We start from the raw sequence: 16,110 nt of genomic DNA on the forward strand, positions 1-16,110 counted from the left end.
TATGGAAATCGAACTGCTAATTTTTCATAACTTTTAATTCTAAATTTACCTATTTATTAATCATATTTGATATGGACTCTTTGGTTTAATCTATCTTCTAATTTTCCATATCTGTTAATTCTAAATTTACCTATCTATTAATCATATTTGATATGGACTATTTGGTTTAATATAAACGGTTACATGTTCATAACAATGAGAGGTATAGATTTTTTTTTTCAGATCGTGACCTTAAGAACGAATGTGGTGACTCTTTTTCCTCTTAAATATTAAAATAACTAGAAAGGTGTCCTACGCTAATAGCGCAGCTAGACTCGTTGTAATATTTTATCTGATAATATTTAATTAATTATATTTTATATTGACTCTTTATGTAGATATTTGATTTTTATAATAATTGGATTTTTTTTCTAACACTATATTTGATATGGATCTTCTTTTTTCTATTCTAATCCTAATTTCAATTATTATTATTATTATTATTATTATTATTATTTATTCTTTATTTAAATGTTTTGCTTCCTAAACTGTATGTTAATTTTTCATAATTTTTAATTCCGAATTTAGCTATTTATTAATCGTATTTGATATGAACTTTTTTATTACACCGTTAGATATCCATAACAATGAGTGATTAACGTAATAATTTCATGATCTTAAGAAACTGGTAACTTCTTTTCTGCTTAAATATTAAGATAATAGATAGATAAGTGCCCGTACTAAGCCATTTACAGCAAGTAGTCTCTCAGTCCTAGTGTTTTATTCTTTCAAACTCTCCTTTGCACATATTAAAACTCATTTGAGATTTTGTGAAGTGCTGCGTAGAGTTGAACATAACCAATTGCAGCTGGAACTTCTGTGATGGTTGCACGGGAAATCTCTCTGAAACTACACAACGCAGGGGATCAGCTTATACATGCACAGGCAACGGATTCAGGAGCTTATAGTGTAACATCGCTGTGCTTCGTCCCGTTCTCCATCCGTATCCAGGACACAATCGAGAATTGCTTCTCAGTTATCTCAATGATCCTTGCTCCTTTGGGCCAGTTACCGTAGCCCCCATAGCCCGTGTGCCGTGCAAAACATAACCACAGTTTCTCGTGCGGGCAGCACCAGTCCAGCCCGTGGTTGTGCCCAACAAAGACTGCCTGTCAAGAGAAAACAGTGATATTTCATCCATTTCCTGATACCAAAGCTTATTGTCCAAAGCACCTCAACTTGTCCAAATAAAGCAGTTCGATGGATTAAGCTAGCACATACCATGATACTTATTGTATCTCATAACTGATGATCAGTTGAATTGGAAGTACTTCTGAATCTCTGACATACCTTAAGTGACGGCCTCTTGGCAAGAGCATCCATGATACCCCATTCAGCTTCTTGTGGTGCTACATCTTCCTTGTTGATAGACCCAACACAGGGTTTTCTTATTTCAGATTTGGCCTTTGGAGCTACCTTAACATATGCTGTGCTTGGTATATGCCAAAAGATTAGCTCAGGGATCCTGCATGGCTCGAGGAAAAGGGAAAAAAAACCAACAACATACCGGTATCAATATGATGAACAAACAGATCAATGTACTCCCAAACTATAGTTTCTGACCTTCCGTTTGGATTAAGGAACTGAGACTGACTCTGAAACCACTTGACCTGAGCACTAGATATGACTTCTGTGTATGACCCCCCACCAGAGTCAAGAAAGTACAGGAGCAGAGCTGGATCATCTTGGGTACGTGAGAGCACCTGCAACACGTAGTTGGACACACTAGGCCACAGGTCCTTGGGGCCGTTTGTTGAATAGGACAATCTGTTCTTGCTGATTTCGTCTGCCACGAGGTCAATCCGCGGAGTCCCTCGAAAGCTGCATCCTTGATCATCACCTTGATTACACGTTCAAAATCAAGTTCAGTCAAAGGATGAAATCGAAGGAATTAAAAGGCTGTCATGTCGAATTGTCTATACTGAACTGAAGCAGTGCACGGCTTTCTTTTCATTCTTCAGTTTACCTGAAACGGACGAGCTTGCCGGTGGGCAACACAGTGGTGGAACACCTGCAGGGGAGAACCACTCGGGAGGCCACTCGAACGGCATGTCGTCGTGGTTTCCGAACACGGTCGCCCATGGGATCCCCCTGCCTCTGGTCGGAGAAATTGCTCTGTCCCAGTACAAGCTCGCGTTGGGAATCGGGAGGTTGTTCGCCGTCACAAGATCGCCAAGGTACACCACGAAGTCTGGAAATTCCGCAACAGAGAGGAGTTTCAGAGAAAAAGCTGAAACTTTGCACGGGAGATGGATCTCGCGAGAAGAGCAGGGCAGGCGCCGGACCGGGCTTCTCGGCGTCGAGGACGGCGGCCATGACGCGGTCAGATCCGGCGTCCTGCGCGGGGCCCCAGTCCGTCCACGCGTCCTCGCCGTAATGTAGGTCCGCGAAGAGCGCCACCTTGAAAACCCCGGCCGACGCGAACCGCAGCGGTGGCCGCAGGGCGTCAGCCGAATGCTGCCCGTGCTCCGTCGGCGAGCGCAGCCCCGCGGCGCTGAGCGCCAGCGCGGCGGCGAGCAAGGCGCCGGCGGCCACTAGGCTGTGCCACCACCGCATCACGGCCTGGTCCTGGCTACGAGGTTGTTGCGTTCTTGGTGGAGCACTTCGAGCTGTGACTGTGAGAGTGAGACGTGACGCCTGGTGGTTGAGTACCGTGGCAGCTAGACCGAAAAGTAGGCAGTGATTGATTATTAGCAGTAGAAGATCCAGGTGCTCTGATTTTGTGAACTAAAAAAAATGGAAGCAGCAACGTCACTGCTGCTGGCCCTTGAATTTTATTTGAAGAAAAGAACGTCACAGCCGCTGTGCTGCTGCATCTCTGTCGCAGTGTGCACCAGGCTGGATTAGGACAGAATCAATAATGTAACGTGTCGCCTCATTTCGTTACGCCAATGAACATCTATGTAAATTAGAGTTTGATAAGGCGTCTACGCTACGTTTTGACGTCGTGTTGACGTAGAATTCGAAAGTTGTATTTTTATTATCTAAAAACATTATGCAGAAGGATGATAACTTTCAAGTCCTTCGTTCAGCAGGGGAATATGCTTCTGCGAGCGACGAGAATACAACAATATGCTTTGGTTGCTTCCTGAATCCTACTGGCATCCTACTTTTTTAGCAACTACTACTGTACGTGTTATGCTGCAATTTGCCGATAGTAAATGTTTTTCTCTCTCTTTATGAATTTGTTAATGATATTTTTCGTTAAGATTTTAGACCAACGGGGCATATATGCCAACTCAGTTGTCTCTAAGGTCAGCCACTTTAATGGAATTTCAGATAGGTGAAACAGAACAAAGAGAGAGCCTGAGTCGTCTGCCCAGAAATGAATTTCTAGATTTGTAAATTATATAGAGACAACTTAAAAGCTTTGTGTTCTCTGTTAGTGAAAGAATCCATCTTTCACGAATAAGGTGTGGCGAGAACCAGCTCGTTGGAGTGGCTCAAGTTTAGGGAAGAAAATGAGAGAAAAATAATACGCAAAGTTATTGTAAAAATCTGCCCTAATGCACCATATGCCCATAACCATTATTTATATTACCTTCCATAACGTAGGGTTACGACGTGCCCCTGTCATGCGGTAGAGATATAAGCTATCGCCTATGCAATTGGGACACATAACCGGTATAGTAATACATCGCCTAGACGGGAGGCTAAAATATTAACCAGTGTGATGATATCACCTAGCTGTGGCGGTCACTGTGATGGTGAGTGGCCACAGTACCTGGTAGGTCGTCGACTAGGGCGCCAGTAAAGGGGTGCTTCATCACTTTTATGTGGAGCTCCCCCAGCTCTAGACGAATATTGTCACCTGCTTGACCATCTTTGAATGGGCCATGTGAGGGGCGAACGAAGCTCTTCGCTGCCATTCACGAAGCCAGCTACTAGCCGAAGACCCGGATTGAGGATGGAGAGACGAAGACCCTCAGCTTTGGAAGCGTAAACATCCAACTTCGGTAGGAGTACCAGGACGCATTCCTGTCGAAGGCAATCAAAAACGATGGTACACTGGGTCGTTGAAGGGGTGGTTCTACTATGACATCAACTCCAAGTCCCCCCTATGCTCCACTAACTAGGATATCCACTACGTTTGGACCCTGGTGGTGGATGTCTCTAGGGCTCAGCTGGCTTCGAGGGTGGTGCTCCTTCGGATGGTGGCCCAAAAGATGAGCATGCGTGATCTCGCAGAGGACTTCACGATACTGCGTGTCTGGTCTTTTCAGGTGGATTAGGAGGTGAGGAGGGCAAGCCTAACACACACTTCAGGCCCATCATCAACTCAGGTGAGTCCTCTTCGCTCTCTAGCTTCGAACCCGTAGACATGTGACACCTTTTCTTTTCAGAGAATTTTCCTCCCATTGGACCAAGCCACCGAGATCGTGGATAAATTCTTAGGCCAACCTTCCATCATGGAGCAGGACCAGTGTTTGGAGCTAGGAGTGGTACAACTGCATCTGCTTCCATCTTGAGATGGTGGCTCCTGCGTGGCTGGGTCCGGCGGATCTTCAAGTCACCGGTAAATGAGGGCATGTGGCCCTGGGCGTCATGGCCTCCATGATTTGTGCGGTCCGACTTCTAACCCGAGCTTCACATACCCCTGCCACCTTGTGTGTCATCTTGGTGGCTAAGTCTTCTGGGGTAGAGTTAGACTGAGGCTTGCCAAGGGTGCCAGGGCTGCGAGTGAGTTGGTTGGAGGCGAGGCCCGGTGGAGGTGATCGCGGGAATGGATCGGTCCCTGTGGACCGATCCGGCCATGGCCAAAGCGGAGGGGGTTCATGAGGCTTCCCTGGATGAGCGGAGTGGGAGACGTGGGCCCTTCGAACGACGAAGACGTCACGGGCCCCTTCAACAGGGGTGAGACGTCATTTTCCCTTTTTTTTACTTTGTTGTGCTCATGCCAAAGGACCCTGACTCCAGTGTGCCGAAGGTCCGTGTTGTTGCAGCGAACCCATCTTTGGTCTTTGATCCAGAGATTCTAGCCCCTCTAGAGGACCCACTGACTGCTCCGAAGGCACCTGAGGCAGTCGCTCAAGAGAAGACAGTGTCGCTACCCCGGGGCGCCAACTTGGACCGGGGGCTGGCTCTTGTGGCTGGGCCTGGGGGAGCTGGACCCTCTGAGACGGACACCTCTGAACCCCTAGAGCGGGCCTAAGCGTTGAGACCCTGACCCTGGACGACTTCACGCTTCACCTGGAGGCCGTGAGAGCCTTTTGACTCCACCTTGTCTCTCCTTAGGAGTGAGGAGATTGAACTATCGGTGGCTCAGAGACCACCGGAGGAGGTGGTAGGTCGTCTAGAGGCGATGGCCTGGCAGGTATTCTATTACCGAATCTTTCTTGGTCTCGGTGTTTGGTATGCTTTCCTTATCTCTCCTTTGGCGTGTTTCATAGCACCTGCTCTTGATAAGAGTGCTAGGGCGTTCGTAGTGCCGAGTTCCCCATGGAGGCCTGCGATGCGACTCGTGACAAAGTGATCAAGCTCCATTGTGCCTTGGATGAGGCTGTGAGGGTCGTCTGTAGGAGGAGACGAAATGTCGGGAGCGTGCAGAGGCCGCGGCTCGAGAGGCTACCGAAGCTCGCCAGGCAGCGGAGGCTGCGGCTCGGGAGGCAATCGAAACCTGTCAGAAAAAGTATTGTAGCCTGTCCCGTAACGGGGAGTCGCTCATCGTTGGGCAGCTGCACACGCTCGGGGGGAGAACTGCTGATGGTCTCGTGACCTTGGCAAGGGGACAAAGTAGTCCGACACCTCCCCGCTAGGGGAAGGTGAGTGATAGGCCCGCTTGCCTTTTTCTTGCTCTCGATGGGTGCGATCCTTCTGTTTCTTAGTGTCCCTCTGACCCCGGACTACGTCGTAGAGGTCGAGGTGGCGAAGTGAGTTGCGCGAGTCAGCAGGTGGACTGTCCTGGCGTGGTAGTGGTCTCCTCGTACTCCCTGCCACTAAGGGAGCCTGGCTTTCCTCCCACCACGAAGCCCACGATGAGTCCTGCCGGCCACCATCCCGACCGTATCTTATGGTGGATAAGGTGGCAGTTGCCACGGTCTGGCACCGGGCGGTCTCTAGCAAGAATGTGAGATCACACAACTATGGTGCTATCGGTGAACCCTTAGTACCGCTACCGACGAGTGACTAAAAAGTACTCATGCGGTAAGTTCTGTGCGGGGGTCATGGCCATGTAGTCGAGCCACTGACTGCGGAGCAATGAGACATCGTGAGGTGGGGTGCCCCCGCCACTCGCATTTCGCCCCCTATTGCATAAACCGTCATGCAAACTTCATGTTCGATCTCGGGGTCTTCGGACTTCAGCTCGATGTCCCATGCTTGGAGCACACCGGACTCATCTAGGTCGTATCTCATGACGAAAACCTCACCATGCCGGGGTCCTCAGAATGGGACTCCGCGGTCGTCATAGATCCAGATTTGGGTAGCCCAACCATAGTCTCCAAATCTAAAGAAAACACGAAAAACGCGTCCCTACCTGGCATGTCAATTGTCGAGGATGATCCCTGACAATAAATCCAGGGTATATCGAACGATGGGCGTGTTGATCCACGTTTCTAGTGGGTGTATATCAAGCTAAACTCAAGAACACAAGATTTTATTCAGATTTAGGTTTCCTATAGGATAATAGGCATACGTTTTATGTATTGTCTTATGGATTAGGTGAACTGTTACAGTGTGTGATTTGTATCTCTACAAGCTGGGTCTTCACCCCTTTATATACCAGGGAAAAGAATGTTCATACAAATAGATTGTGTCAAAACAGGTGACAAACCTATGACTGACGAAGCCTAGCTATTACTAGCCCATCATGATGATGGGTAAGCACGTCCACCCTGCTCTGGTCATCCAGCATGCCATGTACCATCACTGAACACCGTCACGCTCACTCGTTAGGACACTGCAATACCATGCTACCCCACAACCCTACTTCGTCGAAAGAGAGCGCATGTGGAAGGGAAATACTCGAGTGAACAGTATTAAATGAGACTTGACTGGTTAAGTGAGTACATGCCCTACAACCAGCAAGTGGGCGTAGGATTTTGCTCTGCAACTAGGGGCTGGTCGCACGATGAGGCCGCGTTCTTGACAACAACTATTGCTGGCTAACATTTGGCGGTGTGGGCCCATCTCGTGGAGCACCCCTTATCTATTACACTAACAATAACGATGAGTGATCTAGATTATTTTCTTTTTTCAGACTAACGTGGTAATTTCGTGAGCTTAAGAGCGAACGTGGTATCTCATTTTTCCCTCAAATATTAACATAATAGATTATATTGGCCAAGACTTGAACTGAGACATCTAGCTCCAATGCCATGTTAAGCTATATGCATCAACCAATTGACCCCAAAAGACTAAGCTAATGGGAAAAATCAAGCAATTCACTTATACCTCATTACTCTTCCTCACGTGCAGGCTTTCTCGAGCCATAAACATAGCATAAGAGTGGGTGCCAATTTGTTTCTTGGGCCGTTAACATGGAATAGGATCGGGGGCCAATTTCTTCCTTGGGCCGTAAATGTGGAGTAGGAGTGGGCGCCAATTTCTTCCTTGGGCCATATACACGGAATAAGAATGGGCGCCAATATTTTATTAAATTGCGCAGACCAAGACTCAAACTTAAGATATCTATCTCTGATACTATATTGAGTTACATGCATCAACTAGTTCACCTAAAAATCTAAGCCGATAATAATTCACTTATACTTTAATAAAGTTCCACTGCTAAAGCTGCGAAGGGTGAAAATATGACAGTCATAAGACATTCTGGCTAGTTTTGACTGCTGAGTATGGAATAATGGAGGAGCGGTAGCATCAATGAATGGGCGGATAAGACTATCTCCAAGGGATTCCCGTCAGAGATCAAATTTCCTTTACGAAGGGATTTCCGCTCCCTTAAACGCTCCAATATTTTCCATTCGTGGTTCCCGTCATAAAGAGATTCCCAAGGTTATTCCTTTCAGGACATGATTCTCTCTCATTTCTCTTCACAAATCCCTTTGAATGTAAGCTGTTAGAGATTACAGAAAATAAAGAGAGTAGGAACGGAGAGGAGAATTGAAAAAGGAACGAAATAAAAAGAATATAGTTAGGGATGATATAAGGGTCCAATGCTCTCTTTCATGCTAGTTTGTGTTGTTAGTTATTTCCCCCTGATTTCTTGCTTGGGGGAGCTGTCCTGAGTGTGCTCTGGTCTAACAATTTCAATCGAATTATTGGCAACAGTTTACCGGGGATGGGCAATCATCCCTGTATTTTTATGATTTTTATGCTGCGGAGGATGCTGATTCGCTGGTCACTGACACATTCAGTCAGGGAGAATTCTTCGCCTCCACTCCACCTCCATCCACCTCCACCCCTTGTTGCAGTACAAGGTAAATCAATTTAACTCGGGTGTTAATTCGCAAAAAGATAAAAAAATAACTCGGGTGTTTTCTGGTGTGCAACGCAGCAATCCCTTGATCGTCGTGGCGTGTAAGTTGCCATGGCCGGTGCACATTCTTAGCCTCCCGGAGCCCAAAAATCCTCCAACTCAGCTAGAAGGCTATAGAGCCTTGAACATTGGAACACAATTGGGCTTCTCGCTGCACACAACTATAACCGCAAGCCTACCCCTTCTGGCAATGCACAGCCAAGCAATTGGGCTTTGTACCTTGGTTGGGCGAAGTGAATCTTACCCCAGCTTTCTCTAGTTCGCTGTGATGCCTCTTCAGCCCCTACTGCTTATTTGCGATCTAAAAGCTCTGTGCACCTAAGTGCGTTTAGTTGGCAATTTTTTTGAAGGATTACCGCGGTTGGCAGGCCAATTAGAAATATAAATGAGGAAAACGATCAATCATAGTTGTTGCATTTTTTTGGGATTATTTAAAAGTTTGACGGCTACACTTTGAAATCTTTTTATGTAAAGATTTCAGCATTTAGAATTAAACCTTAAAATCTGAATTTTAGATTTTGCTTTTGATCAGACGGATTAATCTTAAATTATATAATCAGCAGCGTCCAGGGGGCAAGTACATGATTTGGTGATTACAGCTTGGCAGGCAATACTGCGCAAATCAATAATGCAGGTACACAAGTGCGATGTATTGCCTGTCAAGTGAATAACTAAATTCGTAAAGAAGTTTCAAGTGTTTTATGCATTTCTGAAACAATACTACCGTCCGCAACCAATAACACAACCAAAGTCCAACAGTTTTGTACCCCGCGCTTCTTCCTTCATATAAAATGTTGCGTTCTGTGATCTGCAGCTTTGGCTATAACATGTGTGCTTTGCAAATCAAAATGGGCATTTGCAAGCATTTTGAAAAGAGAATCGTCGGCCTCAGAACAAGGGAAAACAGAGTTTTCCTCGTTCTTATACTTGCCTTCTCGGCCTGTTCCTGGTGCGTGGACCAACACCAATAACAACGGCCTCTTTTTTCTCCACCGGCGGCTGCTCTTCCTCCTCCCCTTCATCGTACTCTCTGTCGTCATCTTCTTCTTCGCCGATATCTTCGTCAGATGCCTCGTTCTCTTCCATTATCGCTTGGTTGATCTCCATCTGCGTGTAGGCACAGTTGGACAAATGTAAGCATTATTATGTGCCTATTCGGCAGAGCCAGCTCCAAGAATTTTTGGAGCTAGGTATTCCTAGCTTCGAGAGTTCATGGAGGTGTTTGGATGAGATATTTTATTTTAATTTTAATTTAAAAATAGAAACGTAAACTATTTACCTTAACCTATAAAGATAGGGCTAGGAGTTGAAGCTCAACCAAATAAAATCTAAATATGCTTTTCAGTTCACACATGTTCACTAATTCGATGCCTCTCCTATTTCTGTAGACATCCCAAGCACTTCTAGATTTTTATCATTCCTAAGTAGAAACGCATCATATGATCTAGTAGTTAAATTTTTCTCCTGATGCCAATTAGACTCGGCGGAGATGAACTCATTCGGAACGTGCTACTGATACTGTTAGTGCTAGGACCAAACAAATTAGTCAGGAAGTGAGTGGATTAGAATACTTGCTGAGAGTTGCGTACCTCCCGTAGGAAGCGCTCGTCGAGGTCGTCGGCGACGCGGGCGGCGGTGACGAGGGTTCCTACGAAGAGGGAAAGCGGCAGCACGAATGCCAGGATGAGCGCGCCCGTGCTCGGCGGTCCGCCGGCCCGCACGGTCGTGAGGCTGCCGCCGCGTCTCCCCACTGGCCTGGCGGCGACACGTATCGATCGGCGGGGGGACAGTGCCGCGGTCGCGCCGAGACGCGACGGGAACGAGAGAGCAGCGTGGAGGCCCCGCGCCATGGGCTCAGCTGCACGAGGCTTCGCATAAGAGAGTGTGCTGTGCGACAGAGATGGAGCCGAGCGTCCGGCTTATCCGTTGTCCCGTCCGTGCCACGACCATTTTGATTACGTGACTTCTATACACTTGTCAGCTATTTTATTTTGTATTTGCAGTCAAATTCTCGTTCACAGGATTAGCTACAAGATTCGTGCATTGCAGCGGGCTCCTCCCCGTGCGCACGCGCTGTATGTTTGTGGGCTACTGGGCTGTTTGTTCCTAACCAATCAAAAACGGGTTGCAGACCTGAAAAGACAAACGGGTGCCCGTTATGAGCCGAGTCGATTTTCTTCCACCCGTGGCGTGTTTTCGTGTGAGGTCACTTCAAATCCTGTTCTTTTTGTTTCTCGCGCCGGTCAGTACAACTCCTCTATTCATTTTTTTTTATATTCCTCGAGCCACTCGCCCTTTTTTTCACCGAAGAGAGAGACGCGGAGGGGGAGTTTGCTAGATTGTTCTTCCAGCTCCGGCGATTTCCCCTGTTGGTCCTGGCGTGGCGATTTTTTTTGGCGATTTGTTGATTCCGCTCTTCTATCTGGTATTTTTCGTCGCACAATCTCTTGTACTGTTAGCCCCCATTTCGTCTGAGTCGAGTGTGGAGCAATATCTTTAGGGTTCGTCCTCTTCTGTATGTCAATTTCTCTTGTTCCATTTCCACTTATTTTTCGATGGTTAGTTCTAAATCCTGTGTGTCTTCTGTGTTTTCGAATTTTTTCTGTTTCTGTGATGATTTAGCAGGGGATTTGTTGGTTCGTGATCCGATTCGAGCTCAATAATTGTATCATGCGTGTTCTGGGGTTTGGTTTTCGATCTGATTTGTCTATTTCCTCCTATCGAACGAGCATCCGCATTTGGGTAACCTGGTGCTCAAGTGTTGAGATTTGTAGTCAAAACATGCTAACTTGGTGCCCTAGGATATAGATCTCCTGTAATGTTTGAGTAACTTTTGGATTAACTCCCTCGTTTCACTGCACTTGTTTGCTATTTTTATTTGAGCACCAGGGAGTGATATCTGTATTTGAGTAACTTTTTGTTTCTATATTGCTCACGGAGTGATATCTGTTTTTGTCTTGTTGGTGAAAATGAGCAGCTCTCCAAGTACGGTGATATAAAATATGCAAGAACAATAATGCTTGTTGAGCTGAAGAAGCTGATTGAAGCTAACCCCTTATTCCGTGACAAGCTTCAGTTTATCTTCTCTGTGTTTTCGAATTTGTTCTGTTTTTGTGATGTTTTAGCGGGGGATTTGTTGGTTCGTGATGCGATTCGAGGTCAATAGTTGTATCCTGCGTGTTCTGGGGTTCGGGTTTCGATCTGGTTTGTGTATTTCCTTCTATCGAATGAGCATCCGCACTAGGTAACCTGGTGCTCAAATGTTGAGATTTGTAGTCAAAACATGCTAACCTGGTGCCCTAGGACATAGATCTCCTGTAATGTTTGAGTAACTTTTGGGTTAACTCCCTCATTTCACTGCATATTTTTAGAGCACATAGGTTGCAAGTTTACCTCGTCAAAGAGAACCCTGTATGCATTTAGGTCATGATATAAAGGCCGTCCCCTCATACTACAATATTCCAATGCTTCAGAAATGTAGTACGCAACCCTCAGACGCATAGCCCATTCAATAGTCTGGTTTTCCCCTGCATTTGAGCAAAATTCCGATGAAAAACATAATAGAATAATTCAGTTGTTGTTTCCAATACCTTTGTTTTTGCGAATTGTTGTTTCCAATACCTTGCTTGTTCATATTTATTAAGTAAAGCCCATCTGGTAAATGTAATCAGTATTTGGCACCTAACTCAAGATTAGGAAAACAATCTAACACACTCATATTTATTTTGTTTGCTATTTTTATTTGAGCACCAGGGAGTGATATCTTTATTTGAGTTACTTTTTGTTTCTGGATTGCTCAGGGAGTGATATATGTTTTTGTCTTGTTAGGGAAAATGAGCAGCTCTCCAAGTACGGTGATACAAAATATGCAAGAACAATAATGCTTGTTGACCTGAAGAAGCTGATTGAAGCTAACCCCTTATTCTGCGACAAGCTTCAGTTTCCCAACCTGAAGAATTCCAGATTGCATACACTTATCAACCAGAGGTAGCATGCATAGAAAAAGATGATCTCTGTGCCCCTATTCTCGATAACTATGATATTTTGTTGTCTTGCAAGGTTGTGCTAACGCGAGTAGAGAGAGAACCTTAGCAATTGAACAGTTTTAGACTAGGTTGCCCAGATAGGCAAAACTTACCAGATTGTTATCTTGGGTTTGCCAAATTTCATTTTTTATTGGAGAAAAGAACTTGGAAATGCTCGAAATCTTACCAGATTGTGTTTTTCATGTGGTGGCAGCAATGCTTAGTTCATGGTAAGAATAGCCTGGGACTAACCAGGTTTTGTTGGGTTCAAAATGGTAAGAATTTCAGTGCAAATAAAATTTATAGGTTCAAAATGGTAAGAATTTCAGTTATAGGTTTGTGTATTTTCAAAATAAGCCTACTATAAATTAGCTGTAATTGTGATTCAGTGCACCTAATCATTGCTGTTTTGTTACTCCATGTCCTGGGACCAGTGCAATGTGTTTGCCATATGCTAATGTTCAGCACTAGGATAAATCTCACTGCCATTAGTGATGCATATTTCTTACTGTTATTGTCATTATTGCTCCTGCTCCATGTTAATATGGTTTAAGCCGATTGCTTGTTCATCCATTTTTTGCACATTACAGCTGAAACAAGAGCTCATCCCCTATGACTGCCGAAACAGAGAGACTTTTTTTAACCAGAAATTATTCATGTCATAGTCTCTCCTCAGAGATGTCTAGTCCGCATCTGTTCCCATCTATTCTTTGAAATTTTCTTTTATGTTCTAGGTGTTCTTGGTTTCATTACAAATATTAAACTACCAATTCCCAATTTCGTTTTCATCTCCATTGTGCTTCATATTATCAAGTGACGAGTGTTGTTTACTAAAAGTTAAGTTAAATTTCTGGTATCTTTTTCATACCTCATTACCTGCTATTCTATTGTTATTCTAACCAAATATTTTGTTATTCCTTGCTAGGTTTTCAACCAATACAATTTCATGTGATAACTAGTATATTTTTCAGAACTGAGAGCAATTAGTGTAATTTTGTAGTTGTGATGTCTAGTAGATCATGTAGTAATTGCCAATTTTTTTCCTGACATTGTCAATGATTTTATTTTTCAGGGCGTTTTTCTGTGTTTGGAGGTGCAACACTTTTCCAGTATATTTTCCCTCAATCAGTGTATTGCTTCACTGTCATTTTCAGCGTGTAATATGGACACGAGGGTCCTTCTCACCTGCCAACAATATCTTTTAGTGTCATTTTCATATATATATATATATATATATATATATATATATATATATATATATATATTAAAACTTTTGTGAGACTAAGATTCCCAGGATGCTTATACTGTTTACAGGGTACCATGAGTTTCATTATCTCCTTTTTAGTTCACGCTCTTTTTCGCCATAATGTATATCAATTGATGAGTATCTTGAAGACAAATAATGGATTCTCTTTTTTATGTTGATGAAGAATGAAGAATTTGGATTTTTTTTTAGTATGTCATGCTATCTTGGAATGGGTCTTTTTCCAAGATCAATTGTAAATTTCTGAAGAATGAAGACTTTTTTTTTTCAATCTTTAGTAGTGATGTTGGATTGTAATGTGTACAGTAACTGGTTAAGTGCAGTGTGGAACCATAATTGTATATGGCGAGAGAACTTTATATATTAATGGATTATATTTTTATCTTTCCATATTTTGGTGTACTAATAGTGCAAATATGGTACTAACTGTACTAATTTTTGTTGTTGTTATCTTTTGTTTTTTGTCTAAACATTTGACTTTTCGAACTTCATTTTATTTAGATGGCTAGGAAAAACAAATGTTCTACAGGTGACATTCCAATACCTGATACTTTTGAAGGGACAGAGAGTTCTGACACTACTGGACATAACAACGACTTACATGATTCTGAAAGTTCTCATCAGTCTAATGTATAGTGTATTCTTCCTTTTTTTTCAAAATTTTAAATTTGCAGCATATATGCTGCTATACATATTACCTTTTTTATTTGCAGGTTCTCATTTCCATAGGTCACATCAAATTGATGGAAGAATTTGTTGATTTCTGCAAGTCTAAGGTACATCTTTTGATTTACCTTATTTCTGTATATTTTTGTAAGTCAATTGGACTAGTTTTTTTTTTACAATATTGAATTTCATATGTTTTTCAGAGAGCAATCTACCGTAAGAAAATGGGTCCACATGAGAGTAAACTAGATCACATGATCCAAAAGGTATATGGAATCAATCTTTTTTCATGAACGATGACCATCTTATGCAAACAGTGCTTCTAATGTATCATGTTTTTACAGGATATAAATCATCACATCATTAGTCCATCTGCTTCTGGATCTTCTAAGTTTTCAGTGTCTTATTTCTCAAAAGTGATTGAAACCCTCACTCAGCATCAAAGGAATGTTATTGAGAAGTATGGTATGGGTTGTTTGCTGAAATTTGAGAACTGCTATGTTCCTAAGAAATTTGCCAAGTGGATAGCTAGACACATTGATGCAAATTCTTCTGAAATCAAGTTGGCAGAAAAGTCAATACCAATCTGCAAAGAATCTGTTCATATTGTGCTAGATTTGCCAATTGGTGGCAATGAGATCATTCTAAATAGGGATGCTGGCAGATCTTATCTGTTATCTAAGTTCCATCTGAATTCAATTCCTTCAGTTACATATTTTGGAAACATGCTTCAGCGGATAGACATTTCTGATGAAACGATATTTTCATGCTTCATGATTGTTGCTTTGTCTTCTTTTCTGGCCCCCAACTCATCTATGAAGCCTTCTTCAAAGTATTTGTCTGTTCTGCAAGATATATCATCTGTTCACAAGTTCGATTGGTCCAAATTTGTTTACGATTGGCTAATGACTAGCATAAGCAAATTCAACAACAAAAGCAAGTCCACTGGGAAATCTTGCAAGACTCTTGGTGGCTGTATATACTTCATTGCAGTAAGCCCTCTTTTTCTTTAGATTGATATACTTCATTTGTTTGTGTTATATTTTTTTAGTTGTTCTGTCCCAATATAAATTTGGTTCCTTTTTTTTAGGTATACTACCTTGATTTCGTTAACTTTGGTATTCACTTCATCCCACGTGACATACCACGCATATCTGTTTGGAAGGGAGACATGATAAAGATATATTCAAAACGCGATCAACTTGACAATCGTAACTATGGAAGGAAGCCAATTAAAAACTTATCAAAGACATGCTACTCAAAGGTGTGTAATATGATATTATTGATATGTTTATTTTGTATTTTTTTTACATATATACAATACACATGCTTCTGCCTCAAGTTAGTTGATTTTGCACTAATATTTATTTCATAATTTTTGTTCTCATCAGATTGAGTATATTTCTCAAAGGTTCTCCTCTGGACAAAATGATGATTCTTCACATCATACATCTGATTTTAACCATAAGCTTGAGGATTCTTTTGGTGATATTTTGACTTCTAAGGCGAGTTTTCTTATTTCTTTTTTCCTTCAATTCGATATATAGTTCTTGAATGTTATTATATTAGGTAAAGTATTCTTTGCTTCTTACACAATGTCGTAAAAACTCCTTACTCATGCAATATTTTTGTTCATAGTTCATTTTGATTTAATTGTAAACCTTACATTTTATATTAGGTAA

General features: G+C 43.0%; 2 protein-coding genes and 1 long non-coding RNA gene across 3 annotated transcripts; 1 reads left to right on the forward strand and 2 right to left on the reverse strand.

The window, feature by feature from the left end:
* Window positions 1-656: 656 nt before the first annotated feature.
* LOC133928586 (probable inactive purple acid phosphatase 16) lies at window positions 657-2,656 on the reverse strand. The gene is made up of 5 exons (XM_062374998.1): window positions 2,325-2,656; window positions 2,006-2,230; window positions 1,603-1,879; window positions 1,330-1,504; window positions 657-1,148 (listed from the first exon to the last, which is right to left on the reverse strand). The coding sequence occupies exons 1-5, from the start codon at window positions 2,593-2,595 to the stop codon at window positions 942-944; spliced, it is 1,155 nt and encodes a 384-aa protein (XP_062230982.1). The 5' UTR covers window positions 2,596-2,656; the 3' UTR covers window positions 657-941.
* A 6,348-nt stretch (window positions 2,657-9,004) lies between these two features.
* On the reverse strand, window positions 9,005-10,422 carry LOC133928597 (uncharacterized). Its single transcript, XM_062375010.1, has 2 exons — window positions 10,063-10,422; window positions 9,005-9,580 (listed from the first exon to the last, which is right to left on the reverse strand). The coding sequence occupies exons 1-2, from the start codon at window positions 10,321-10,323 to the stop codon at window positions 9,395-9,397; spliced, it is 447 nt and encodes a 148-aa protein (XP_062230994.1). The 5' UTR covers window positions 10,324-10,422; the 3' UTR covers window positions 9,005-9,394.
* Window positions 10,423-15,346: 4,924 nt separating this feature from the next.
* LOC133891011 (uncharacterized) lies at window positions 15,347-15,898 on the forward strand. Its single transcript, XR_009904135.1, has 3 exons — window positions 15,347-15,420; window positions 15,519-15,692; window positions 15,820-15,898. It is a non-coding gene; the product is annotated as an uncharacterized LOC133891011 (long non-coding RNA).
* The last annotated feature ends 212 nt before the right edge of the window (window positions 15,899-16,110 follow it).

This window comes from Phragmites australis, chromosome 1, assembly GCF_958298935.1.
Source record: "Phragmites australis chromosome 1, lpPhrAust1.1, whole genome shotgun sequence".
Classification (NCBI taxonomy): domain Eukaryota; kingdom Viridiplantae; phylum Streptophyta; class Magnoliopsida; order Poales; family Poaceae; genus Phragmites; species Phragmites australis.